This window comes from Eublepharis macularius, chromosome 13, assembly GCF_028583425.1.
Source record: "Eublepharis macularius isolate TG4126 chromosome 13, MPM_Emac_v1.0, whole genome shotgun sequence".
Taxonomy (NCBI): domain Eukaryota; kingdom Metazoa; phylum Chordata; class Lepidosauria; order Squamata; family Eublepharidae; genus Eublepharis; species Eublepharis macularius.
Genome location: NC_072802.1, coordinates 13,476,417 through 13,503,658, shown reverse-complemented (window position 1 = coordinate 13,503,658; position 27,242 = coordinate 13,476,417). Strand labels below are relative to the sequence as shown.

General features: G+C 43.3%; 1 protein-coding gene across 1 annotated transcript in view; it reads left to right on the top strand.

The window, feature by feature from the left end:
- COL4A5 (collagen type IV alpha 5 chain) overlaps positions 1–27,242 on the top strand; it is a 185,163-nt gene that overhangs the window by 133,231 nt on the left and 24,690 nt on the right. Inside the window, exons 31-41 of the mRNA XM_054995968.1 lie at positions 7,044–7,211; positions 8,239–8,328; positions 8,721–8,870; positions 9,489–9,587; positions 12,100–12,189; positions 15,820–15,959; positions 17,424–17,550; positions 18,644–18,724; positions 21,131–21,229; positions 21,547–21,597; positions 24,220–24,405. Coding sequence (XP_054851943.1) covers positions 7,044–7,211; positions 8,239–8,328; positions 8,721–8,870; positions 9,489–9,587; positions 12,100–12,189; positions 15,820–15,959; positions 17,424–17,550; positions 18,644–18,724; positions 21,131–21,229; positions 21,547–21,597; positions 24,220–24,405 — 1,281 coding nt within the window. The remainder of the gene's footprint in view (positions 1–7,043; positions 7,212–8,238; positions 8,329–8,720; positions 8,871–9,488; positions 9,588–12,099; positions 12,190–15,819; positions 15,960–17,423; positions 17,551–18,643; positions 18,725–21,130; positions 21,230–21,546; positions 21,598–24,219; positions 24,406–27,242) is intronic.

Sequence of the window (27,242 nt, the reverse complement as noted above, 5' to 3'; positions counted from 1 at the left end):
AGTTCAAGTGTCATTCGTCACTTGTAGCTTAGCCCATAGAAAACTACTACGTAAGGGGCTTTCTGGGCTAGAACCATTCTTCCTAATGTGCAAGATGGCTGTATGGGGGGCATGAGGAGTGTTCGGCCCCCCATCTGCAGCCTGAAGCAGTATAGCCCAAGTCACCTTAGCAAGAACTAGCCCTACTGGTATACAAATAAATTAGGGTTTTGAATAGACTGTGAACTTTGTCCCGTATTCTAAGGGGGCAGGTGACTAGTATATGCAAGGGAATTTTTGTTGTTGAATTATAGATCATCATCTTGAAAACACAATTACTGAGCATTTTATTAATAGCACAAAATCAGCTTAATTTTGAGCCTTGAATATGTGAAAATACAGACAATTGGCTTGCATTAAATTTATGTTCACTATTGATATAATTTTTCTCACATTTCTGATATTTGAAAACAGGCCTACCCCTTGTCTTGAAACTACTTTTGTTTCTGTATGGCTCTCTGTAAGGTTTCTTTGTTATGTATTACACAAAATGTAACTTATTGAAAGGAGTTACTGATTCCCATGATGAGAGGCCATTATAAGGCGACCCCATGTAAAGAGCGTGCCTGTACTTGCAATCAGAATTCTGTTGAGGATCTAGGCCATGTGGTCTTTTACTGCCCAAGATTTGCATTAGAACATGGAAGATATCTTGGCAATATTTTATTATAATATCCAGAGAGAATAATGATAGACTAACTATATTACTTGCCAACAAAAGTAAATGGATAATGATGTAAATGGCAAAGCTTGCTGCAAGGGTGATAAACGCCTTACCAAAATCATCCACTGTTGTTGTGGCTGGTGGATAAATTTATGTATTTTGTTGACTATCTGACTGAATTGTCTGAATTGATTTGGTTTTAACTCAAATTTTTGTTGTGATTTTAATGATTCTTATAAGATTGTAATGTATATTGGAGTTTTTATTGTTCCCGTGATTGTTGTATTTTAACTTCGATGTTGCTAGTATTTTTGATGTTAATTGCTAAGGCTGTGAGCCAGTGCAATAAAGCTGCTGCTGTTGATGATTCCCATGATGGTGGCAACATTTTCTGAAGCTGCTCCCATTGTGGGAATTATCCTATATGCCACCTGCCTGGAGATGCAAGCTGTCACAAATGGCATCTCTGCACAAGCTCAGCCAGGAAGCGGGTGGCCCCGCCCCTGAGGCAATCTCGTGAGGCTGCTTCATGTATCAACAGGCCCTAAAGCCCACCTGGCAATAACCTTGATGAGAATATTTTTCTATGAATCAGAGATAAATTCAGTGTAACCCCAACTGCTTTGAGAACGTCTTTCCATGCGTCCATTACTGGCTGCACTGCATGACCTCCATTTGCCACACCTTTAATTCACATATTGCATATACCAATGTTGAGCTTCAGTTTTGACTTGCATTCCATCCCTAATGCATTCAAGGAAATCCACATCTTGGGATACAGGTTTAATGCATGACCACAGGCACACTGAAAATGCTTCCAAAATCTGGCACCTGTCACAAAAGCCATCGAACCCTTGCATTCCTAAGCACTACAGCCTCCATTTTTAAAAAGAGAAAATATTTAGTGTTCATGGCTGTGGAGAGTGAGGATTAAAAAGGTTCTAGATGATCTGAGTCTCTGCAGGGCTCCCCCTAGTTGCAGCAGTAGCATTCTCCCCCCCCCCCCCGCTCCACTCTTCAAAATTTATTGGGTGGCAGGGTTGTTGGTAGCCTTGGTTAGGCTCAGTCCAGTGGGCCAAGGATCTTACTTGAAACCCAAGGCAATATATACTCTTTGGAATGGCCACATTGCATAATCAAGTCAAAGTTCCAATGGGGGCTCAGAGTGGAATTTGTATATTTTAATGTGAGCAGAGGGTTGAGGAGTGTATAGTCCTCCTGTGCCTTGCACATTCTGTCATGTGACACACTCCCCCCCCCCTTCAGTCTGGCTCATTTTAGGTATCCAAGACCAGCTGGCAGAAAAGTGGGGCCAGAACTGTCTGGAAGTTGTCCAGGTTCCCCATCACTTTTTAATGACCTCTCCACGTGACCTGTTGTAGCATTTCAGGCAATTCTGCATGCAGCACCGCTTTTTATGATCATCTCCACCTGCAATTTGAAAATCCCATTCCACATCTTTGCCCAGTGCTGCAAGTCGCCCATCATCTCATGAAACTACTTTGCCTTCATAGGAACATCCTATTAACCTATTTTTTAAAAAAAATCTACAGGGCTGATTTTCCTCCCCCCTCCCCCCTTGTGCTGCTACCATATCACTGAGAGCATGATAACACGCTGTGCACAACTGGAGTTTCTGCTAACAAATCAACATTAACTGTCTTCATCTGCCTTTGTTCACTTTGCTCTGATCCCTTTTTTGCTCATACTTTTTCTCTCTATAGAATTAACTTTTACTTTAGTGTTAGCTTGGAGTAATATTAATGTGGTCTTCGATACAATGCAACCTGAAGTGGCCTTTTTGGTTCACATGTTCCTCTGTGCACTTCACTATTTGGTCACATGGTTCCCCCCTCTGGGAACCATCAAGTCATTCCAGTAAATTCAGTACATTGCCACCACAATAATACTGATGAAGCATTCAGAAAGCAAAGAAAATCAGAATTCTTAGCCCTTGTCAATGTGGAACCAAGTCACACAGTGAAGTTCAATTTCCATTGGAACAGTGACAGGCAAATATCTGTTGTCCTCCAAATATGGTGGTTGTTGCACACTGGAAAGTGTTGAAATCAAGCATATTTGACATCCAGTTTCTTTTATACTGATGTTGCCTACCTTGGTGCTGCATTTTGGTCACTTGACCTTTGCTCCATGTTGAGTCAGTGACTTGTGTATCGCAACTTTTGTGTAGTTTTTTTTTGTTCTAACACTAATGTGCTTACTTTTGTATCCTAACCTAATGGCATTCTCACACAACTCCTTACTGCTTCCTGTGTCTCAACTTCCTGATGAGTTGTTAACCTGCTGGCTTTTTCAACCTCTCAGGTTCACCAGGTACTGTGGTTTCTTCATCCAAGCCTTTTTCTTATTTTAAATGAAGTACTTTCTTTCAAACCACCTCCCCCACCTGACCAAGAATTCAAATTTACAGTCTTAAGTAGAGTTACACCATTCTAAGTCCAGTCAAGTTAACTCAGAACAGTGTAAATCTCCTGAGGATTGTGCTGTTGGTGGCTGGCTGCTTAGGGAAGGCCCTGTCCAAAACAGGCAGTGTCTGGAAGATGGGAGGCGAACCTGCACAGACAATTAAGCAACTCCTTGCGAGCTGTGTGCAAACCCACAAAGACATGTTGGTGGGAAAAAAGAAAAGATAGAATGAGATCTGTCTGAAAGAAACTGTTTGCATCTTGCAAGGCCAACTTCCCCGGGGGCAGACCTCCAATTCCTCCGTGGCTTCTTGCCTCAGGAAAAGCATTAGTCTGTCTGCTCGTCTCTCATCTTCCAGTATCATTTAGACAAAGGAGTGCCCCCTGCCCTCCTCAGTAGTCTGTTTGGAAAGGGCTGCTCAAGAACATCTGTATAGGGTAAGTTTGTGATCTCTGTCCATTCTTCCACTACATATTTTCTAGCAATGGCAAGGTAGATAAGTTTACCCATGCAGAGATGGCAGGAAAGTTCTACAAAGGACGCTACAGATTTAGGAGAAGACTTAGATTTCTCTTCCTGCATTATGTTCATTTTTAATGTCCTCAAAAAGACTGAACCACTAGCTCTGGGGAAAGAGTAGGATATTCTGAACATGCCAGTAGATTTTTCTTCCTTTCAGAGCAGGTGGTTGGAATTAGAGGTGGGCTCAAACAGGGGAAAAAACCCGAACACAATGTTCGTTGTTCGTTGCCATCCACAAACAGGGAATCACAAACAACCACGGCCATGACCCTGTTCACAACCTGTTCGTGGTTGGCTGTTCGTGGGAGGGAGGGGAGACTGAAGGGAAGAAGGTCCCCCGTGCCGTTTGCAAACCCGGCATGGGGAACTTCCTTCTCTTCAAAGTCTCCCTCCTTCCAGCCGGCTAGAGGGAGGGGGGGAGACTTTGTCAGGAAACCCCTGACAAGTGGCTGAGTCGGAGGTGAAGTGCCCCTCTCCCTGCTGCTGTGCAGCAGCAGGGAGAAGGGCATTTCTCCCCAGCAGGCTGCACTCAGCCACTTGTCAGGGGTTTCCCTGACAAGCGGCGGAGTGGGGGATTTAAAAGTCCCTCTTCCTGCACTGCGCAGCAGCAGGGAGAGGGAAATTTAAACTCCGGCAGGCTGCAATCAGCCCTTGTCAGGGTTTAACCTGACAAGCCGCTGAGTCGGGGTGAAGTGCTCCTGGGCTTAGATTGGGGTTTCCAGGTCAACAGGAGTTCAGGCAGAGTTCAGAAAGTCCCTGCCTACTGTTGCCAAGGGAATTGATTGAAAGGCACCAGACTGTCTGGCTTGAGGAACGGCTGGTGAACACCACAAACAGGGCTTGGAACGAACACATGTTCATCGGGAACGGGACCTCATGAACAGCTTGCTCGCGAACTGCTGATCGGGCTGTTCATGGCTTTTTTTGTTAGTATTGCTGTTCGTGCCCACCTCTAGTTGGAATCCCAACTAAATTTTCTGCTGTTAGAAGATGCTGCAGTAAGAGGAGGGGGTTAGCAAAATTTCCCCCACTTGTTAGTGGGAAATCTAGTGGTTGCGTCTCGCCTTCCCTGCTGGTTGACGCACATGTGTGTGTTAGAGAGGGGCTTCCTATATCTGCAGCATGTCCTCTACTGGGTGCGCTTTAGAACTTTAGACCCAGCCAATGGGGAACAATTCTTCAGTTTTCCATTCTGCCTGCCCTGAATCTGCAAAGGAGAACCTTTTCTGTTTTCCTCCAAATACGTTCAACCAAAGTTAACTCCTGTGTGGAGTGAGTTAGTGTTATTTTGGGGTCCCTCGAGGAGCTTGTGGATTGGCCTCCCCTAAGCAGACTGAACTATGGTCTCCAAGAAGAGGAGACGTGGTCTGGTAAACACAGAATTTCTTGATTCCAGAAAGTGATCTCAGTTGTTTTGAACATACTTTTTTTGCCACTGAGAGTGGAGGGCTCACTCTCTTTTATGCTGCAGAGGAGTTAGCCGTGTTAGTCTGCAGTAGCAAAATAGCAAAGAGTCCAGTAGCACCTTTAAGACTAACCAATTATTTGTAGCAAACGCTTTTGAGAGCAACAGCTCTCTTCGTCAGATGCATCTGATGAAGAGAGCTGTGGCTCTCGAAAGCTTATGCTACAAATAGTTAGTCTTAAAGGTGCTACTGGACTCTTTGCTATTTCTCTTTTATGCTGTCAGTAGCTTTTTATCCTCTAACTCGCTAACATAAAGCACTCTTGCTTAGAATAATAGCTAACATTGAGGCACGTTTTCTGTTTTGAAAGCCTCATTTGACAAAATAGCTTGATTATTTTGTTTAACTCTTTCCTGTGTTTTTACCATGTACGTGATCTTGAAGAGAGGGAGGGAGAGTGTTTCCCCACAGCATGTTGTAGCAGTAACTCGAACAGGTTGTTGGGTACTTTTTTCTCCTTCCGCCTCTCTGGTCAGCAATTAGATTGACAGGCTACTGCAGAGCAGGAGTCCGTCTACTGCCTGCATCTGCAGATTATGTGCTTCCCAACCCTTGTCCTACCCACTATTCCAGTGCCGCCTTCATCATAAAAGGGGAGCAGTCTTTGATTGCTAACTCCCGTGGAATGTCATACAAAGCAGCCTGATACTGAATCAGCGCATGGACAGAGGTTTTCTGTCAGTTCTAGGGACAGCAGTTCATGGCAGATAGAGCCCCAAACCCCTCACAGCAAGCACTCCAGTGCATTGGATGAAAAGGTTTTATTATAGAGATTCCATCAGTTCATGAGTACATCCATAGATGGATAAATTGGCAGGAATGCAGTTATAAGCAAAGGCACTTTGATATAAGGAGCATGGTTCCCCCCTCCCTTGGAGCAGTTAGCAATTAGGCGTGAAACTTCCAAAGCCTCATGAGAACACAGTAGCTTTGTCTGGGCAAGAAAGGCAAAAGATTACAAGGAATCCAACTCCCTCTGTCTCTTGGGAAAAGAGACAGGACAGCTGCAAGGTCAACAAGCAGATTCCAGAGATAACAGGCTCAGTATTAGTACTTTCGTTTTCAGGCAGGCCAAGGATGGCTTATAATGGTTACGGTATATGAGCTTAATATGAGAGCATCCAGGTACACAGTGTGATCTAATCAATACAGGGAGCAGAGAATATATGAATGGCATGTATGAATGGTAGGCAGACGTGACATTTTCCCAAACACTGTGACAGAAGACCTGGAATTACCAGATATTGAACTGGGGCCTTCTGCGTATCCCTTCTGCCATTCAGATCTGTTTGAGGCCTGTTACAAGAAGGGGTGGTGGTAAGAAATGCGATGAATTCTGTGGCAGGATCAGCACAGCACAATGTTGTTAGTTACATTGTGTCATCAGGCTGCCTGTTGATGCTGTACAGAATGACAGAACAAAAAAGACATGCATCTTTGTCAAGGCTACCCCATGCCATTTGACTTATACTGCTGTGGCAGTATCTTGAACATCAAAAGCTAATCTTCCTACATTTATCAACTTACCAGCTCATCCCTGTGGAACAAGTTCTGTAAAAATGTTGTGGAAACTTGTTGCAAAGAAAGGGGTGGATCCTACCCCTATCCTAACACTCCACTGAGCAAAGTTTATTTCTTTCTTTGTTAAAATATTTATACCCCACCTTTTCTTTTGGTTCAAGTTTGAAGCTTTCCTCCAATCTCAGGAGTCTTCCTCCAAATTAGGTCTCTCTTCCATTGGAAGAAGAGCCACTTGATGAAGTATCCTTAGGCTGGAGGAAGGCTACTTGGAGGATGGCTGGAGCTACCTCAAAATGAGCTTGTGACCCCCCCCCCATCCCCACCTCTGTTCATGCAAATTGATCTATACCCCCTGTTGCGTATTCCTTTTTGCTGACATATTGTATTCTAATAATATCATTTAGGGTTACATGGCATACCAGGTGAGAAGGGAGATCCTGGACCACCAGGGTCCGACATTCCTGGTCCTCCAGGCGACAGAGGCAACCCAGGGTTTCCAGGGCCACCTGGTCTCCAAGGGCCTCCAGGTTTACTAGGGCCACCTGGACGAGATGGAGCTCCTGGATTTCCAGGTAAATTCCTGTTGTACTTCCAATTATACAGTGGCCAGCATAGGGACAGAGCTTTGTTTGTAGAAACTGATGGTTGCGTATGGACTCCATCTTCTACTTTATGATTCAGTGTATGGGAAACAGGCAGGTTAAACTCCTGTCCAAAAACTAAGGCCACTGTATATGAGCTGAAAACATTCAAGTTATCACAGTTTGAGAGTCTTCACCAAACTACTGATCTAATTCATATGGAAGATTATGACTGATGTCAACTGGAACAGTTTGATTTACTGCAATTATATTGCTCCAAAATGTCAGCTAAAAATTAGTTTGCCATTTTCAGACCCAAGTGATGATGGAAATAGCACATCGACATTCCACCTTGGCACAGTAGGACTTCAGGGCAGTTTAATGTTCAGTGGAAACTGCGAAGTCATTGTTCACTTGCTAGTGCTTCTTTCTCAGCACAAGAAAAGAACAGATGTTTAATTAATGACTTTAATTAATAAACACCAAGTATTGGTATTTATACCAATATATCAAATATTCATGTGCATACATGGGCACATGAACACCACCTACTTCAGTGGAGCTAGTTTGGTGTAGTGGTTAAGAGTGGCGGGACTCTAATCTGGAGAACCGGGTTTAATTCCCCACTCCTCCACCTGAAGCCAGCTCAGTGGCCTTGGGCTAGTCACAGTTCCCTGGACCTCTCTCAGCCCCACCCACCTCACAGGGTGTTTTGTTGTGGGGCAATGATAATATACTTTGTAAACCTCTCTGAGTGGGCATTAAGTTGTCCTGAAGGGCGGTATATAAATCGAATGTTGTGGTTGTTACTACTACTATTACCAATACTCCTACAGGGAAGCTACACGTTGTCCCCTCTGGGTCTGGGATTTATCTGCAGTCCAATCTGTGTGCATCGTCAGCAGCAGGGAATGCTCATTTTAGTTTGCCAGTTTACTTGTGTCAGATGGAAAGCCATCGAAAGTGTGCGAGAGGGATGTTTTGGTTCAGAATGCAACTGGTGGTTCTGTGCATCTAGGTGCAAAAGGCGAGATGGGTGTGATGGGAACCCCAGGCCCCCAGGGATCTCCCGGCTCTCCCGGCAGGAGTGGCCTTCCTGGTTCGAAAGGTGAGATGCATGTTACTCTCCAGTTTTTAAGGCAGTGGATTTAACGTCACTTCAGAATACAAATTTGTCTGTTCTCTCTAAAAGTTCAGGAGCACTTCCTATTTTTCACACATAGGTAGGTGCTGAACGCCTGGTTTCTGCCTTGCTCTGTTGATATATTCACTGTTGTGTTATTTGCCTCTCTGTCCAGCAGCATTGTTACAGGATCACAATCTGAAGCTTCTTAGTTGTGCTTTTTCAGTGCTTAGCTTGGTGTCACCAAAGAAATGAGGTGGCAGCTGTGCTTGGACAACGCAAAAAGCATCAAGCTGACTTGTCAGCTCTTCCAGTGAAAACTGAAGAGCATCTACCAGGCAAACTGATGATGGATTTTTTTTTTGAATACTGCTCAGGCAACGATGGCCTCCCAGGCCAGCCAGGCCTTCCAGGACCCGGAGGGCAGAAAGGCAGCAAAGGGGAGGTGGGCCTGCCGGGTGCTCCAGGGACACTTGATCCAAGCCAAGTGATCACTAAAGGACAGAAAGGAGAACCGGGACCTTCAGGTGAGAGAATGCTTTCTCTGTGTTTGTTCCTGGCGCATACAGGTGACATAGAATGGGAGAAGGGTGGGTCTTAGGTCCGAAGACCTGAATGGGCGTTGATGGCTGGGCAGTCAGTAAGTTCGTCTCTTGCAGTGGTGCATTTAGTCACCTAGATGGCAATGGAGTATAAGAGATGGAGGGTGGGAAAAGTTACGACTAAGTCGATTACTGAGCAATCAGAGAGGGATGAGTTATTTTACAATGCAGAGCACATATGAAAGCAAGGTCCCCTTTAAAAGAGTTCATCAAACCACTAGGAATGAATACAGATTGCTTCTGCCTGGTGAGGGATTGGCAAAACGAGATGAATAGAGTTCATAAACTTCTAGGGGGACAGTTATGCTTGTAGCTGCTCCTGGGCTTTATTAAGCTTGAGCCATAGTGCCAAATCAGAGTGCACTAGTAGGCAGCACTGCCCAGACGTGCCTCGCCATTGGATCTCTGGTTCTTGCATAACCCCCACCCCTTACTAACATAATAGGAAGATTTAATTTGAAATTGGTGGCAGCAGGTAATCCTTGTACACACTTCTCTTTGGAAATATAAACACAGTTCTTTTTTCCCATTCTTTCCTTAAAGGTGAGCCTGGAATAACAGGTCAGAAGGGTTACCAAGGCCTTCCAGGTGATCCAGGGCCTCCTGGACTAAGCGGGCAACCAGGTGCACCCGGATTGCTAGGTGAGGGACCAGCTTCCTTGTATAAATTTCAGTGTATCTCTATGACCAAGGGTAGCACATGCAAGATGCATTGAAATCCAAATACCAGATTGATCTCATGCTTTTTTGAGAAGGTTGGCTCAACTTACTAGGCGTTTTGGTCTTGCTTAGGTTGCCACAGTTGAGTTCTATCCCTTCTCTGTAGTTGAGCAGACCAGTTAGAATGCGCTATGGCCTTAACTAAGGTGCTAAATTTACATCTGGGCTGTGCCATGCTATTTCAGATTGCAGGTTGGGGGTCCACATGTTGGAATGTTTCTCTGTGCAAAACTGTTCCATGCAGATAGAAATCAAGCAGGTCTAAGGAAAGGCTAGGCTGGAAACATTTTCCCTATCATCTAGTTTTCTTCTTACAGAGAATTGTTCTGTATGGAGGAGCATTTAGCACCTCAGTGAAAACTAGCCTGCTAAATTAGAAGCACAGGCGATGTCACTAGAATCACTTAAAACTCACAAACAACCCTACGGATGCATAATCTTCAAGAATAAAGTTAGCAGACACACTATAATGTTGGCCATAGATCCAGAGGAGTTAGTCATGTTAGTCTGTAGTTGCAAAAGAGTAAAAAGTCCAGTAGCACCTTTAAGACTAACCAACTTTATTGAGGCATAAGCTTTCGAGAACCACAGTTCTCTTCGTCAGATGCATCCTGACGAAGAGAGCTGTTGTTCTCGAAAGCTCATGCCTCAATAAAGTTGGTTAGTCTTAAAGGTGCTACTGGACTTTTTACTATGATGTGGCTGTCCCAAATGAAATGTTGGGATTTGGAAGGCAAGCTGAAATGTTTGTCTTATGTTTCTTGCATACCTAGCAGTTTTATTTTGGAGATAAAGAGTGGTGCTTTTTTTATCCTTCCAAACTGCAGCAGAGGGGTGGTACTAGGAAGGATGGCTGACAGTGAACTCTTCTTTTGTGAAGTGTGAAGGAATTCCTGTACGCACTCAATTTGCAGAAATAGGGCATATTTTCCTTGGCACACAGTTGTCGTTAGACAAGAGCATCGAGAAGAGACTTAGGGCTTTTCTGTGCGCTCAGCTTATTCCTGATTTTCTTAACAGTTGATCCACAAGCACTGGGATTGGTTTGGATGCAATTCTTCCACATGCCTGCCCTCTCTCTGCATTTTAACAATTGTGGAGGTGTCTTATTTCTTCTTCATGTGCCCTAAATAATCAGGATTTTCAAGTGAGAGTGTTGTCATTCGTGCTATCATCAGTGGCATCCCTCATCTCTTTTTATTTTTAGCATGTGCTTAAGCCCCCCATGATTTTTGAAAAACCATCACATTTATAACATTGAATAATAAATGCAGCAGTTTCTCTGACTCCCCAGCTTTTGTTTTTTAAAAAATCTCTAGCCCGTTCCATTGCAGAGATATACCTTTTCTCATATATCTCCTCAATGGAAAGGGCAAGGGACTTGCTTTTTAAAAAATGGACGTTGGGGATTCAGAGAATCTGGTGCATCTATTAATACAGTGTTAGGTTGTTCCAATGTTTTGAAATTGATGATAAAGATCGAAAGTGAAAATATGAGGGGGAAAGAAGGCAGAGAGAGGGAGAAGTAGCTTGATTATGATGAACAGCCAATCATTAGAAAGTGGGTTGGAGACGGGTGGGAGTGGTCAGGATAGACGAAAGCAAAAGAAACATTCTGCACAAGAAAAAAGGTGACTCAGAACCAGCTTTTAAAAAGAAGATCGGAGTAAAAATGGTCTCAAAAGAACCAGGGAAAAAATGGGGGAAACAAAAAAACCCAACATGCAAATTAAAGGAAAAAATACATGCAGAAATCAGGGGATAAATCGAAGCTGTGTCGTGCCAGAACCAATAAGAAAAAACCCATGCAGAAAAGCCCTTAGTCACTTCTTTGGACTTCATGACTAAAGGCTAGCTATTAGTCTCCAAACAGGGTGCCATATTTTCTGTCTCCCTCTTTAGTTTGATAGGAAAGAATTGTGTTTGATTGTGAAATCTGATCTAATAAGGCTTTAAATCGCCCTTTTTGGAGCGGCCATCTGTCGTAACAGTAGACACCTTGTGTGCATTCTGTCCTTTCCCGTAGCTGTGTTTTGTGGGGAGGGGGTGGTCATTATTATCTATTAGTTCTTGGTTGTTCTCCCCCTTCCACACCCCGTACTCATCGCTGGATGCCACCTCAGCACTTGCTGATAAGATTCCAGCTTCTCCACTGACATGAACCTTCAAGAACAAATTATGCATAATATTTTGGAAAATTATATAGAATATATATATATATATGTATTATATATTATATATTATATTATATAGAATATGAGTATGCATCATGCGTGGATCCAGTGCGTACCACTGGGATATTATGCCATGTACAACAAAAACGTGCTGATGCCTGGAGAGCATCCTCTGCATTGGCCAATGTCGTCAGTGGCTGCGTTGATGAAAACGGCTTTTCTCTATCAAACCGCGCATGGTAATAATTGTGCTTCTCTAGGACCCAAGGGAGACTCGGGATTTCCTGGTTCACCGGGGCCAAGTGGACCCCCTGGTCAGAAAGGGGCCAGTGGTGAAATGGGCTTTCCAGGTAATTATCGGAAACACTGCTGAGTCGAATTTCATGCTGGAAACTGAGGTGGGAAAATTAAAATAAGAAGGTAGAGGACATGGGATTCTCTAGTAATTTAAGAACGGCCTTCAAAAATGTTTAACTGTGTAATCCAATCTTACTGCATAGGAGATCCTCACCTGTAATTGTATCCCTTGAAACCCTTCAATTTAAATGTTTTTTAATCAATATTTTTAATTGTTTCACTCTGCTCCATAGCCATTTGTGGCTCAGTTTACATTTTACACTAATTTATAGTTAAGAAATCTTAATTGTGATTTAGCATTGTGCCCGAATGGACAAACCAGACAGGAACTTGTGGTGTCTCAGTTGACAATCTGCAACAACCATCATTGTTCTCTGTCCAGAGGCTGCTTCCCCATGGAGACAGAAGTGGTGCAGCGTTTAGGATGTCCAATTAGGATCTGTGAAAACCCAAGTTCAAATTCCCCTTCTGCTGTGAAACTTTCTGGGTAACTCTTCTAACACAGGGTTAGTGTAAGTGTAAAACTGAGAAAGGAAAAACCCTGAGGTCCTTGGAGGAAGGATGGAAAAATGAACACGATGGATAGGTGTGAACTTGTGAAGCTTTAAATCACAGTTTGCTGGTTGTTGCTTGGAAGTTCAAGCCATGGCTTTGATTCTAACCTTTAGTTAGAGAGCAAACCATGGTTTGGTGTGATGTCTGAATGGAGCCTCCATTTTATACCCACTCCCATGACTCTCTGTTTACTTATTTATATGCCTCCTCTTCTGAGACCTGCTCAGGACAGCTCACAAAATAAAATCATACTCAGAATCAAAAAGTGATTAAAATAAACTTATCATAAAAGCTAGCCAACTGTTTCCCACCCCTGAAACTCTATAAGCTTTTGCCGTCCCATCTACTAATTGAAGCCAAAGTGCTATTGCCCTTGACTCAGAAATTATGCTGCCCTCTCCTCCTCCAGCTTGCCCAGGATTCTTCAACAGCTGGAGCAACTAAAAGCAGCCAGCCTAAAAGTGTGCGTCCTTCATCAGTTTTGTTTGTTCAGATTGTTCTACTGAATGGCTCAGGAAGACTGCAGAAGTGAACACAGTTAGATACACGGCATTACGAGCAGCATTCCAGCCCAGTGTGGCGTGGGGATTAGAGTGCTGGATTAGGATCTGGGGGACCCAGGTTCAAATCCCCAGTCTGCTACAGAAGTTTGCCACTTGATCTTGGGTCCATCACAGCTCTCTGAGAGCTCTCTCAGCCCCACACAGGGTGATTGTTGTGGAGTACTTTGTAAACTGCTCTGAGTAGGGTTAAGTTGTCCTGAAGGGCGGTATATAAATCAAATGTTGTTGTTGTTGTTGTTGTTAATCTTGGGCTAGTTACTCTCAAACTAACCTACCACCATAGGGTCGTTGTGAGGAAAAAATGGATGAGAGGAGGGTGAGCTTAAGTGGCTCTGGGTTCCCATGGGTAAGAAAGACAAGGTATAAATGAAGTAAATAAATACAAACTATGGCTCTATCAGTTTGGGTAGGGGTCTGTTCCAAGAGGGCATGTAGGGTAATTGCAGAGCATAAGAGTTGCCATTGGTAGCAGGAAGGGCAAGATAGAAGTACTTTAATCAATAAAATAAGACCTCCATTTGAGCAAGCTGCTCCGTTCACCTGCATAGCAATATGAATTTGCTTGAAAGCGCTATACACATCTGTTACAGCATTTTCTTTCCAGCGTTCTTGCATGAATACTGCCCACTGGACCTGTTCTGACTTCATGTGTAGAGTTCTAGTAGAAGAACTCCTCCACTTGAAGCCAGCTGGGTGACCTTGGGCTAGTCACGGCTCTCTGGAGCTCTCTCAGCCCCACCCACCTCACAGGCTGTTTTGTTGTGGGGATAATAATGGCATACTTTGCAAACTGCTCTGAGTGGGCATTAAGTTGTCCTGAAGGGCGGTATATAAATCAAATGTTGTTGTTGTTGTTAAGGAGTTTAAGACAAAAATGACTGAACTTTTCCTGAAGCATATGACTAAAAAGCTGCTTTGTATGTCAGAGCAGCAAAGATGCAGAAACTGGCAGGGTACCTCTTAAAAGGTTTATAGTTACTTTTGAAGGGATATCTTGGTTGTCTGAAAGTACAAATGTTGTGCCTGCAAACCCTTTTTATAGCTTTCCCCTTTGGTCTGCGAGGCATCTTTTGCACCTAGATCATCGGTTTGCTTACCCAGATTTTTCCTTCCATTTCTGCTTTTTAATTAATTAACTGTGTTGTATCCCAGGAACTGAAAGTTGGAAGAAAAATAGTTAATAGTACTAACCTGTAAGATTTTGGTGCAGTGCTTTTAACAGACAAATTCTGTAATATTTGCTGTGCTTCTACCTGTGTAGGCAGAAGAACAACCCTAGATGTAGTTTTTCTTTTCTTGCTGTAGCAGAGTGGTTAAGTGGCTGCAAATCAGCACTCTGCTAGTTCAACTCCCACTACTGCCATGAGCTTAGCAGGTGGCCTTGGGGAAGACACTCCTCCCAGCCCCAGCTCCCCAACTGTATTGTGGGGATAATAATAACACTGACTTTGTTCACTGCTCTGAGTGGGACACTAATCCGTCCAGAAGGGCAATATATAAGCACACTGTTGTTGTTGTTGTTGTTGTTGTTGTTGTTGTTGTTGTTGTTGTTGTTATTGTGCTCTAGCAACAGTTATAAAATAGCCCTTCTGAAAGGCCCGTTATAAACACATTAAGAGCTCTTCTGGATTACACATGAAGCTGCCTTATACTGAATCAGACAATGGGTCCATCAAGGTCAGTATTGTCTACTCAATCTGCCAGCAGCTGTCCAGGGTTTCAGGTAGGGGTCTTTCCCATCACCTACTACCTGATGCTTTTACCTGGAGATGCTGGAGACTGAACCTGCATGTGAAGCAGAGGCTCTTTTACTGAGCCAGCCCCTCCCCAGTGCTGTGTCAGCATCCTGTTTCACAAAGCAGCCAATGACACCCCCCCTCAAAAGCTTACAAACAGGGCACTAAAGATTCCCAAACCACTAGTATTCAAAGCAGGGCTTTTTTTCAGCTGGAACGCGGTGGAATGGAGTTCCAGAACCTCTTGAAAATGGTCACATGGCTGGTGACCCGCCCCCTGATCTCCAGACAGAGGGGAGTTCAGATTGCCCTCCATGCTACTCCAGTGGCACGGAAGGCAATCTAAACTCCCCTCTGTCTGGCGATCAGAGGATGGGGGCACCAGCCATGTGACCGTTTTTGTTGAGGGTGATTTAAACTTTTAAAAACTCCTCCCTTGTTCCAGCTGACCCAAAGTGACGTCATTGGTCCTGGGAGCGTGCGCGCACTTTGCGCGCATGCCTGTGGTACCAGGGACACCACCTTCTGCCAAGAGTTGCCTCCTGTGCTGGCAACCCACTGAGTTCCACCACCTCTTTTCCCAGAAAAAAGGCCTGATTCAAAGGTATGCTGCCCCTGAACATGGAAATTCCGTTCTGGAATCATGGCACAATTCTGCACATGGAAGGGTCCCTCTTGGATCCAATCCATTGTTCTGAAAAGTGAGCATTTAGTTTGAGCATCTAGAAGCTGCTACAGGATTTTTCTCATTTTTAATATTTTTGGGCAGGCCCTCCAGGACCAAAAGGTTTATCAGGCATACCGGGGCGTCCTGGCCCACCAGGTTCTCCTGGATATCATGGACCGAAGGGAGAGAAAGGTGATTCCGGCCGTTCTGAAATTGGTATTCCAGGCCCTCCCGGCCCTAAGGTATGTTACCAGAATTCCACATCCTGAAAGTGCCAACTTTCTTTTTAAAAAGCAGCAGTCTAGTTTGTAGCCCTTAAGGTGGCTGTAGGGAGCTTAAAAGAATGTGTGATTTTTCTCCTGATAGGGGAGCAAAGAAGCGTTTCCTGTAGTCAAGGGTAGGGCAGCAGTGCCCTATATGCCGATTTGCATCTTCCCATTTCTAGCAGAAATGGAATAAATTTGGCAAAATGAGTAAAGAAATGCAAGTGTGTTTCTTTTCATAATGTATGCAGGTTGTGGAGATTTTCTGAGGTATAATCTGGTATACGTTGAAATCAGCAGACGGAAGCATAACGGTCAAAAACTTTGCAAGGGCTGAGGTGCACTCATGGTGCCCGTGTACAAGCCTGATTTTTCCATTCCACTCAGCAGAAGGCATGTGCCACATGGAAATATTAGTCCCAGGGAAAGATTTCATGGCATGTGAGACAGCAACATTGCTGGAGCTGAGCAGGGCTGGATCTAGCCAGTACTTGAATGGGAGACCTTGCGAGACCACAATGTCTTACATTTATCAGAATAAATGTATGGTATTAATGAAATAAATACAGTGCCCTTTCTGCAGGAGCTCTGTGTGTGCATCCGAACTCAGCTCATCCATTGGAGGTTTTGGAACACAGCATTTTATGGACATGCAAGAACGATATTCCACAGAGGAGAGCCATTTTAATCACTTGCAACAACTCTTGTTGCATTTTAAAAATTAACAGATTTATTGCAGTTGTAGTTTTTAATCAATTTATTTGCATTATTTCTAGCCTATCTTTCCCCAAGGGAATTACAAATCCACACCCTAAGGTTATAGAAAAAAATTAACGCAAAAATCTCCAAAATACTACTAAAACAATAGCATAAAAACAGATCCTTCCTACAACTATCAGCCTGCAAAATGGAATTCACAAACAACTTCTATAATGCTTGCCTAAATAGCTCCTCTTTGCAGAGCATCCTGAAAGGCATTGCAGGAGCCTTCCTAACATGGATTGGAAGTTGTTCTACCAAAGCAAGCTTTGGAATGGAGGTGGTTGGTATGACGGGCCTCTAAGATGGAATTTGTGTGCATTGTTTTTCCAGTTCTTCATGAGCTGAACAGAACTGCAATATGGAGATATACCAGAAGAGGCAGTCATCTATAGCTGTGTTGTTCCCAAGTCATGACGGACCACTTCGTTAGATACATGAGGGATTTCCCGTCTGTTTATACACATGCTAACATCTATACATATTGATACATTGGAAAAGAGGGGGGAGAGGAGCGTATGAAGTATCTCAGGAATGATTGTGTATGTTGATTATATCATATCCATTTGAGATTTGCATAGAAATGTCACAGGCCTTTTGGCTTTTTGAAGTTCGCTAAGACTCTTTGCTTGAAGTGTTTGACATGGCCAAATGTTAACCCTTTCCTATGTATCTCCCCTACAGGGCGATAGCGGTTTGCCGGGATACCCAGGTAGCCCTGGCAGTAAAGGCACGCCTGGCAATCCTGGGCTGTCTGGTTTGCCTGGTAATCCAGGTATAAAAGGCGATCGTGGCCTCCCCGGGTTCCCAGGTAAATCCCCATTTAATTGGCTAGTCTTTTCTTGTCTTTTCCCACATGCTCTCAATCTTCAGCTTCTGAACTAGGTAACAATTACCTGCCTGCTTTCTCTTCTGATTGCCATTCACACTGCTGTAGAAATCATAAAATAAACGGTACTACAAATCCTAGGGGGATAATTCTTCTGACCCTCACATTATGTCCATTAGTCTGGCCCTTTTGCCTGGAGACGTATTTTAAAACCCACATCCAAATTGGATGTTTCATCACGTTGTTGGGTCAGCACAGATGATGTCAGCCACATCAGAAATGGGCACAGCAGCACACGGCCGTCTTTGGGGGCTGCCTCGCTGATGAGGCTTCTGAATGTTGCTGCAAAGGTCCTGAATTGGCAATGCGGGAAATTCCTGGGCAGCAGACCCATATTTAAAATTCAAGTTCTATCATAAAAATGTTTCCCAAAATCACTCCTGTTCATGTTTGGCTCAGCAAATGTTAACTTACAGTGAAAATGGCTTGTGTGTGTATTTGGAATAGGAACGATGCCCAAAATCTTTTGAAAGTTGCCATTCATCTTATTCTAGGACACTTAAAATCCCATCACGGCGGAAGTTGTGTCTTGTCAGTATTCTGAATGCTCTTCACTCATTGTGGCACCCTGCCCTGTCTGTGATCAAGGCAGAACGCAGAAAACCTGTTCCTTGTATTTAGTATTATAGTATACATTTCGAGAAAGTCTATTTAGAGAAGTCTGTGTTTTCCCAAATACTGCCTTTGAGATGATGCTATGTTGTACTTAGGATTTGCTCCAGCTGTATTTTGACAGACAGCCTTGGCTCTTAATTCTGTCCTCTTTACGATCTGACTTTTTCAGATCTCAGAGCAGGGGAAGTAAGTGTGTGCATGTGGTAGTGGGCTTGAGTTTTGATTTTTGGGTTCTTTTCACTTTTTTCAGCTCTTTCCACTTTTTCTGTTTCTGGGCTGCAGTCCATGCACCAGATGTTACATTGTTCATAGCATTTTGCAGTTGAGACGCACTGTTATATGTTTAAATTGTACTATGTATCCTTTATTCTTTTAAAAATCTACAACTCTGACTTCACAGGAACACCAGGTATTGCAGGACCAAAAGGTATGGATGGACCTCCAGGAAATCCAGGTACCCCAGGACCACCCGGACTTTCAGGTAGGCGTAAGACATTTTCTTTGTAGTGTTCTTTCAGATCCACTTCAGTTATCCTGAAACTGTGCCTTTTGCTCTAGTACTGTCAGAGTGTCAGTTTGCTAGTCAGTTCTCAAGCCAAAGCTACGCCATGTTCTCGTGTTATAATCTGTAGTTGTTTAGTTCTCTCCCTCCAGGCCCAGGTGCTGCCCAAGCCGCATATATCCATGGGAGCGAAGAATTCTTATCAACCCGTTCTGGCCAACCTTGACGTCCTCACCTTCCCAGGCCTTCTAGACAGGACTAAGGGGGGAGGCTGGGAATGGGTGTTTGAAGTGTTGTTACTTTCATTTTGTGTGTCATTCTCAACAAAGCTTTCATTCAGCCAAGGCTTTCCTAGTCCTTGGAATATGGACACCTGTATCCTGAGCATTGTCTTTCAATAAACCTTTTGGAATCAAGAAACTTTGTGCTTCTTGCAGATGGGGTGAGACGAACTCTAGATAACTGGGATTCCATAGTCTGACAAGTATACCTTTATTATTTTAAATATGAGGGAAAATGCAAAGCAAAGACTTTTGCAGACTTTTGCCTTGCTTTTTCTGACTGGTAGTTTGGGCAGCAGCTGTTTTAGAATGACAAAATTATTTTCTCTTATCTAAGAATGTTTTGGAATGTGGAATAAAATTCCAGTGCTGCTGATTCCCTGGTTGTTACTGTTGATTTCTCTCCCCTGCAGCTCTTGTGGGATGGGTATATTCACGGCAAAAGTAAAGAGTTATGTTTAGGTTTTCTGTTAATGCATTTATTTATTTTTATCAGGTAAATTCTAGGCCAGCTTTTCATTCATTGAATACTGCTAGTAAATAAAACAAATAAAAACAAAACTGCAGCAGTAGCATTGAAATTGGACAGTTGACAAGCGTAGCCTGGGGAAAGGCCTAAGGTTTTGCTGAATGCAATAGCAGAGTGCATGTCAATTGGGCCTGGAAACAAACAAAAGACTCCGTTTAATTGATGTGCTGCTGGTTTTATGGGTCTCATCAGTGAATCCCTATTATGGGCTTCTGTTCTTATGAAAAATACAGCCTGGCAAGCATAGTTCAGAAAATGAAACATAGACAGAAAATGAAAGGACAGTTTGGTTTCAAATCGTAAAAGTTAATAGGCTGCAAAAATCAAATAAGGAATTTCCATGGCATTTTAAAAGGCTGAAATCTTATGAAAAGGACCAAAAGCTAAGAATAAATCAGTGTTTCAGCACTGTGATAGATGCTTCTCCAGGCAGGGCTCAAAGAGTTCTGTGTTCTCAGATCACAGCATATATTTAAAGCAGAAGTAGACGTTTGACCATATTGGCTGCTTCACTGTAGAGTTTTAAGCTTGATTCTTGGCATCTGGCTTCCTCACAATTTGGTTTCTAACAACCGGGAAAATGGCAGTTCGTTGCAGTTCATGGTTCGTTGCGTTTCACAAACCACAAACTGGCATGAAATTGCCAGGTTCGCAAACCGGTTTGTTTGGTTCGTGAAAATTTTGCTTCTGGGGCAGCAGAAGGTCTGCAGAAAGCCCATCCCCCACTGTCTAGGAAACTGATTGATTGGCACCAGGCTACCTGCAGTGACAAACCGAACAACAAATCAAACAAACCGGGCTAAAAATCATAGCAGTTTGTCTCGAGTCGTCAGAAATGCCCTCTGATGAACTGCTGGTTCGCAAACCGAAAAGTGGCCCTGTTCGTGACTAACTTTGGTTTTTATTTCGGTTTGTGTCCATCACTACTTCTCATATAAATCTAGCGTGCAGGAGATATTTACATGTAGAAGAACAGATGCAGATGTCACAAGTTGTGTTTACATTTTCTTGTGTTTCCTGGAGAGAGAGATTGCTGTGTGTTTATGAAATGGTAGAAATCTGACATGCTGCTGTAGTTCCTTCGCTGTGGCCACAGCTCAAGAATGGGAGACTTGTACTTGTGAATCCCTGGCCTTATGTTGTTTTCTGTAATTCCTCTTTAGCAGCAGGTCTTCAAGATGAACCAGAAGTTGACTGTTAAAACATCTCCATGTTATAAAAATTTCTTTAGGGGCAATAATGGTCATATCAGGAGCTGGAAACATTGCTTGAACAACTGCTGGGTCAAATGGGATTCTTTTGGACTCTGTGGAGTGAATGGCACATCGTCTGCTTGTGTACTGAGTCTGTTGGCTCGCAGATAACACATTTGAAGAAGCTGAACATTTGCATCCTTTTAATAGGACTTATAGTTGTGTGCATAAAGAAATAAAGAAATGTTTTGGCTTTCATTGTGAATTTGTTCGGTTTTGTAAAGAATAGCAGTTACTTTGTCAGTTCTTCGGTTTGCGTCTGTGGGTCAGAAAATTAGGGAATAGAACTATTTATAATGTGTTTTGCTCCCCTGTCATCTAGGTGAACCTGGCCGTACTGGCTCACCAGGAATTCCAGGAGAGAAAGGACAGCCTGGGCGTGATGGCATTCCTGGGCCCGCCGGACAGAAGGGTGAACCAGGTGAGGCACCCATTTTGTAGGTTTTCTCCAAGATACAGTTTTATATGATTGCAGCTGCACGAGAAATTCACCATCTGAAGCTTCTCTTCTATGTTGCAATCGCAAATCTGTGTGGATCTTCTGACCTGAATTTCTAATCTCTCCCGCCACACTTATATTTGTACCTGTGTGTGTTTCCAAAGAATGACATAACTGTATGCATTTGATGAAGTGGGCTCTTGGCTCTTGAAAGCTTCTGCCATGATAAATTGGTTGGTCTTCAAAGTGTTGCAAGATTCTTAGTTGTGCTAATTTGTGTGTGTCAATTGTGTTTTTAGGCCAACCAGGGTTTGGGCGACCTGGACCACCGGGATACCCAGGATTATCAGGCAAGGTTTATTTTTCTTTACTCTACTTATTTTTCTTTACTATTGGCGAAGAAACTATAGAACAGCGAAGGAACTGTAGAGATGAATCTGCCATTTACATTAGATTGAGGGATCTTGGGCTGAGTTGCAGTTGTATGGTATATGACCTTAAATATGGCATAAATGGCTTACGGAAGGGCAGTGAAGTACAAGCTGAGTTAAATCCAAGCACACGACACAGGGCAAAGCAGCCAATGCTTTGAAAGGAGACCTAATGTGGGCCAGGGATGAATTTGTGTCTCCTTACTCCCATATTTCAAGAAACAAAACAGTCCTGCCATGAGGTAAGGTGAGGTGCCCAGGAATCGGACATCGTTCTGATCAGGGCTTTTTTTCTGGGAAACGAGGTGGTGGAACTCAGTGAGTTGCCCTCAGAGAAAATGGTAACATGGCTGGTGGCCCCGCCCCCTGATCTCCAGACAGAGGGGAGTTTAGATTGCCCTCTGCGCCACTCAGCGGTGCGGAGGGCAATCTCAACTCCCCTCTGTCTGGAGATCAGGGGGCGGGGCCACCAGCCATGTGACCATTTTCAAGCGGTTCCGGAACTCCATTCCACCGCGTTCCTGCTGAAAAAAAGCCCTGGTTCTGATGGATTTGGAAATAGATCCCAAACAGACAGAAACCTTTCCTGCACAAGCCACATTGGAAGTCGTGTGCTTGGACAACTCCACTTCATTACGGTGAGACTTGCATGGGTGATCTTCCCGGTAGACTCTGCCTTGTGTTAATTATTTGGATGCCATTTGGAGTTTCCATCTCAGTCGCTAAAATACCTTCAGCCAGCCCATTAGGAAGCATTATAATGACCAAATTAGCACAATATTTCTCTAATGAGTTTACCGGTGTAAGAATGTTCTGAACTGTATTAGTGATGAAATACCCACAGCTTGTCACAGACCGTAGCAAATCTCCTGAAAAACACGATTAACTGGCCTTTCTGGTTAGCTGTATTTTGAAAACATTCCAGTAAAAGTGTTCATTGTAATCGTTAACTAATCTGTTGCTCCTATTAATTGTAACACTTCCTGTGACCTCTGCATTTACATTTTTAAAAGTTTTTAATGCAGGAAAGCTCCCCCCCCCACCCCCGGCTATTCCCCACCATGTTGGCTTTGACTGTCCGGTTAGAGATGTAAAGTCCAGGAAGATAAAACTAGGGGGAAATATCCGGGGAGGGGGGGACATAGCATTTCCATTTTTTCTCCCAAGGAATTAAAGGGTGGGGGCCAGTGAGAGATAGGAAACAATGAGAAACTTTTTTTCCCTCTCAGGCTTGCATTTTCTCCTCCATGTTCATCATAGAACATTTTTATAAGCATATCTGGGGGGGGGGCACAGTGAGTTCATGTGGAACACCTGCCTGGGTCTGTTGGGCATTATTGTTCGGGACTTTTCACATGCTTGACTTATTCCTGACTTTCTTAGCGGTTGATCTCCAAGCATTGACATTTGTTTGGGTTAGGGTTCTCCCACGTGCCTGCCCTCCCTCGGCATCCTTACGTTGTTTGTTTTCTTCCTCTTGTGTCTTAAACAATCAGGATTTTCAAGGGGCGGTGCTGTCATCATTGGTGATGTCACAATACCCCCCCCCCCGCCCTTTATTTTTTGCACAAGCTTATATCGCTGTTTCAGTATAAGGGCTGTTTTTTTTAAAAGATCAAAAATGAACACACTGCAAGTCTTTGCATGGGAAAACCTAAAAGGGAAGCACCTCAGCCACCAATAATGAATCCCCCCACCCCTCTAGTCCAGACTGGAGAGCCCCGTGCAGGCTGACTAAGAGCCAGGAGGTGCAGGCTGGCACCAGGGGGTCAAACCAACCTCTGATGAGATGGAGCCCAGAGAGCAGCAGCTATGTGCTTTTCTAACTGTTTATTACAACAGTCGTTCAGTTTAAAATTGGTGTTTTTTTTTTTTTTTCAAGATTGAAAACAAAACCAGGAAGGGGGGGGGGATGAAGGTAGGGGGAGGACTGGTTTGATGATGATGAATGTCCAGTCATCTAGAAGTGGGTTGGAGGTGGGTAGGAGTGGATAAGGGGGAAAAAACCAAAGAAACCTCATGCATGAGCAAAAAAGAAATCCAAAACTGGCTTTCAGAAAAAGATTGGGGTTAAATTGGTCTCAAATGAACTGGGGAAAACAACACAAAAGGTGAAAACTAAAGACAAACTCTGCAGAAATCAGGGGATAAACTGAAGCAATATGGGGCCAGTACTAATGAAAGAAACCCTTGTGGAAAACCCCTTTCCCTGTACATTCTAGAAACACACCCAGTGCCTTCTTCCAGTTATTTAAGCTATCAGTCACATTGAACAATTTTTTCCCAGGTTAGTCCATGCATCTGGATCATCTATTTGAGGAACCCCTGCTGGATTTTCAAGGGCATCTTTCTGCCCCCAGCCCGAAATAGCAACTACTGGTCTCAGGGGCAGAACAGATAGTTGAACTACTTACAAAATAGTTTTAGTGTATTCTGAAGGCTTTTAGGACCTTAAAGTTGTTTCTTTCTATGATGAATGCAAGATTAAAATTTGAGTCACTACAACATCAGTAAATATGTGTCTTTCATTTTTTTAAACAGGTCAAAAAGGTGACATGGGCTTCCCTGGACCGCCAGGGACTCCAGGATCCCCTGGTCTGAAGGGAGAGACAGGGTCCCAGGGATTTCCTGGCCTTCAAGGTCCTCAAGGCCTTCCAGGACTGCCTGGGCCAACTACAGAAGGTCTCAAAGGCAGCCGTGGGCCACCAGGCCTACCAGGGAGGCCAGGTAAGAAGAGCAAGAGAGAATGACATTGAACCTTTGCTAATAACTTTATTTTGCTGGCAGGTTATTGCTGTTGAGTTATACTGAATTTGTGCCCAAGCCTTTCAATACTCATATCTTGCTTGGTTGACATTGCAAGGGAAGTCTTCTGGGCACCCCATTCTTTATTTTGATTACTGGAAAGTGCCATTGTTGAAAGAAAGAAAAAGCAAAACCATACTCACCGATAACCTGGCAGCAAAATTCAGCACCTCTTGCCAACTTGAGATGGCCTCAGCATGTCATCACGGCAACTCATCCAGCTGAGCACCCAATTGACTTTAATCCCATCTGCCAAGAATGGCATCACATGATAAACAGATCCATCGTATGCGCAAACCATAATAATAAGCACCTCTCTCAGGACCCCAGGGAGATCAAATTCATGCTAGCCACCCAGCATGATCAGATTGGATAATGGCGTCATGCATCTTCACATTGTGTGTGTGCATCCTTGCTCCGTTCCATCCCACAGTTCCCGCAGATTCAGTGCACCCCCATTCCATTCCATTCCATTCTGCATTTTCTTTTCTGTCTTCTGTGTACTAATTCTGGAAGTGATAACTTCCCTCTGGAGTGAACACCGCTGAGCAGATGGTGAAGATCAGACAAAATCTGTGTAGTGACTGGAACATTTCTTGACCTAATCAGAAAAACTCTTAGTGCAACTTTTCAAGCACCTTGAACCTTACGCTGAAATTAATAAAGTGAGGCATCCATACAACTACCTAGCCATACTGCTTTATGGTACTAATTTAATTATACCAGCCTCCTCCCGGTGGGTCTGTGTAATCTTTCTGTAGAGAATTTGGTGAGTTTCTTGCCCTTATAGTCCTGCATCTAAGCAGAGCCTCACAATAGAGGCTGGGGCTTGAAGGGTTTGGTGATCTGTGAGAGTTGCGTGTCCATCTTTAATTATGCAAAACTGTAATTATGCAAAATTAGCATTGTGTGTTATAATAATAACAGTGTGCTTATTATGCAGACTAAGCACAGATGCACACATTAACATGATGCTTTCAATGTATATTGTGTGCAGAATTGGGATCGCTGGTCGTAAGAGAGACTCTCACTGTAGACTGAGTTCAAAGGAAAGCACCAGGAACTGCTCAGAGGTTTTTGGTCCCATCGTCTTTGACTGTGTGGCATGTGTACTGTACAGCGTGAAGAACACATCTCATTCAATTATGCATGTCCCAGTGTGGGTAAACCAAACTATTATTTATGTTGAGGTCAGTTACCATTTAGGTCTTAAACACGCAGCAATTTCTTAAATGCTGCCTCTGTAACAGACTGCCATATTAATACAATTAGTTACTTTCTGTGTAGTTCTGTGATCCTCTTAAGGGACATTTTTCTCACTTACACTGTGATGCTGTGATTTAAAACCAACAGCCAGCACAAGAAGTTCTTCACCTTTTCTCTTCTGTCTACTGGCCCACAACCCCCAGGATGCTTTACTCCCCCGGGAAAAAAAATACAGAAATGTTTTTCTCCAGTTAAGGAAAAAGTAACTTGAGTAGGAAAGGGTATTTGCAACTGGAAGAATGTGTGAGGGAAAGGGGCTAAGGAACTCTTCATTCCATACACTGATTTTCTGTTGTTGTTGTTTTGTTTTGGAGGTTTTTTGCTCTAGATTGAGGCCTTAACAACTATATACTGTAAAGGAAAAAAACTCACTTAAAGGGATCGCACAACTAGCATATAATAAGCATTTTTATCAACAAAACCAGATGTTTCTCTGGCAAAGAGAAAACTATTTCTAAGGGAGTAATAGATACATTAGCTATTTGCCAATCCATGCCAATTTTTTACTCTTGGTGGATTTATTCAGCTTTACCTTCTGGTCCTAACATGGGCTTGCTTTGATCTGGGACCTTGTTAATGGGCCCTTCATCCAAAACTGAGACCTAAGCAAATTTTGAGTTATAATAGTTTGGTCTGTACACACAAGGAAATGACTATTAGATGGGTCACCTTGAAAATGTTTAGTTTGTTGACATATCTAACCGTATTGCTGTTTTCCCCCCTTCTAATGATGGCCTTGGTGAACTTTCGATCCAGGTCCCACAGGTTAGCTTCTTGACTCCAGTGTAATAACGTTGCATGCCCTTTGAATGTATGCTGGTTTGATGGAAGCAAATGTCTCAGTCTTTAGAATGAGTATGCCAAGTCATCATACTTACTTTGTTGTCATATTATAGGCAGAATTAGGAATGTGTGATAAAAATGCACACGTGAGGCTGTGAGCCGCCCTTGAAAGTCTGCAGCCTGGAGAGCTTTGTTAGGACCTGGGCAGGAGTCTGGCATCGTCTATAAGCAACCAAAAGAATTCTAATGAACCACAAAAAGATATAGCGCTATATATGTTTTGTATCGTAATAAAATTAATCCATCTTGCCACCTAAAACTCATCCTATAAAAAGTAAGAACATTGAAAACTATAGCACAGCATTAAAGATACCAGCCTTGTTATAAACCATCCATAAAGGGCAGCATTGAGACTCAAGGAGATGCAGTGGGGTTAGCATGTTGGCCTAGGACCAGAAAGAACTGTATTCAAATCCCTGCACTGAATAAAATGTATTTTATCATTTTTTTTATTTTATTGATCAAGGCTCAAGACAGATTACAAAATATAAAATAATGCAATCAAACAGCATAAGACATCCAACAAACCATTCAATAGGACTAAGATTACAAAATTAGAGAACAGTGTAAACAAAAAAATATATAAAACATGACATACCATAAACAGAGAATGGAATTACAAAAGTAGCAGATACTGCATACAATAAAGA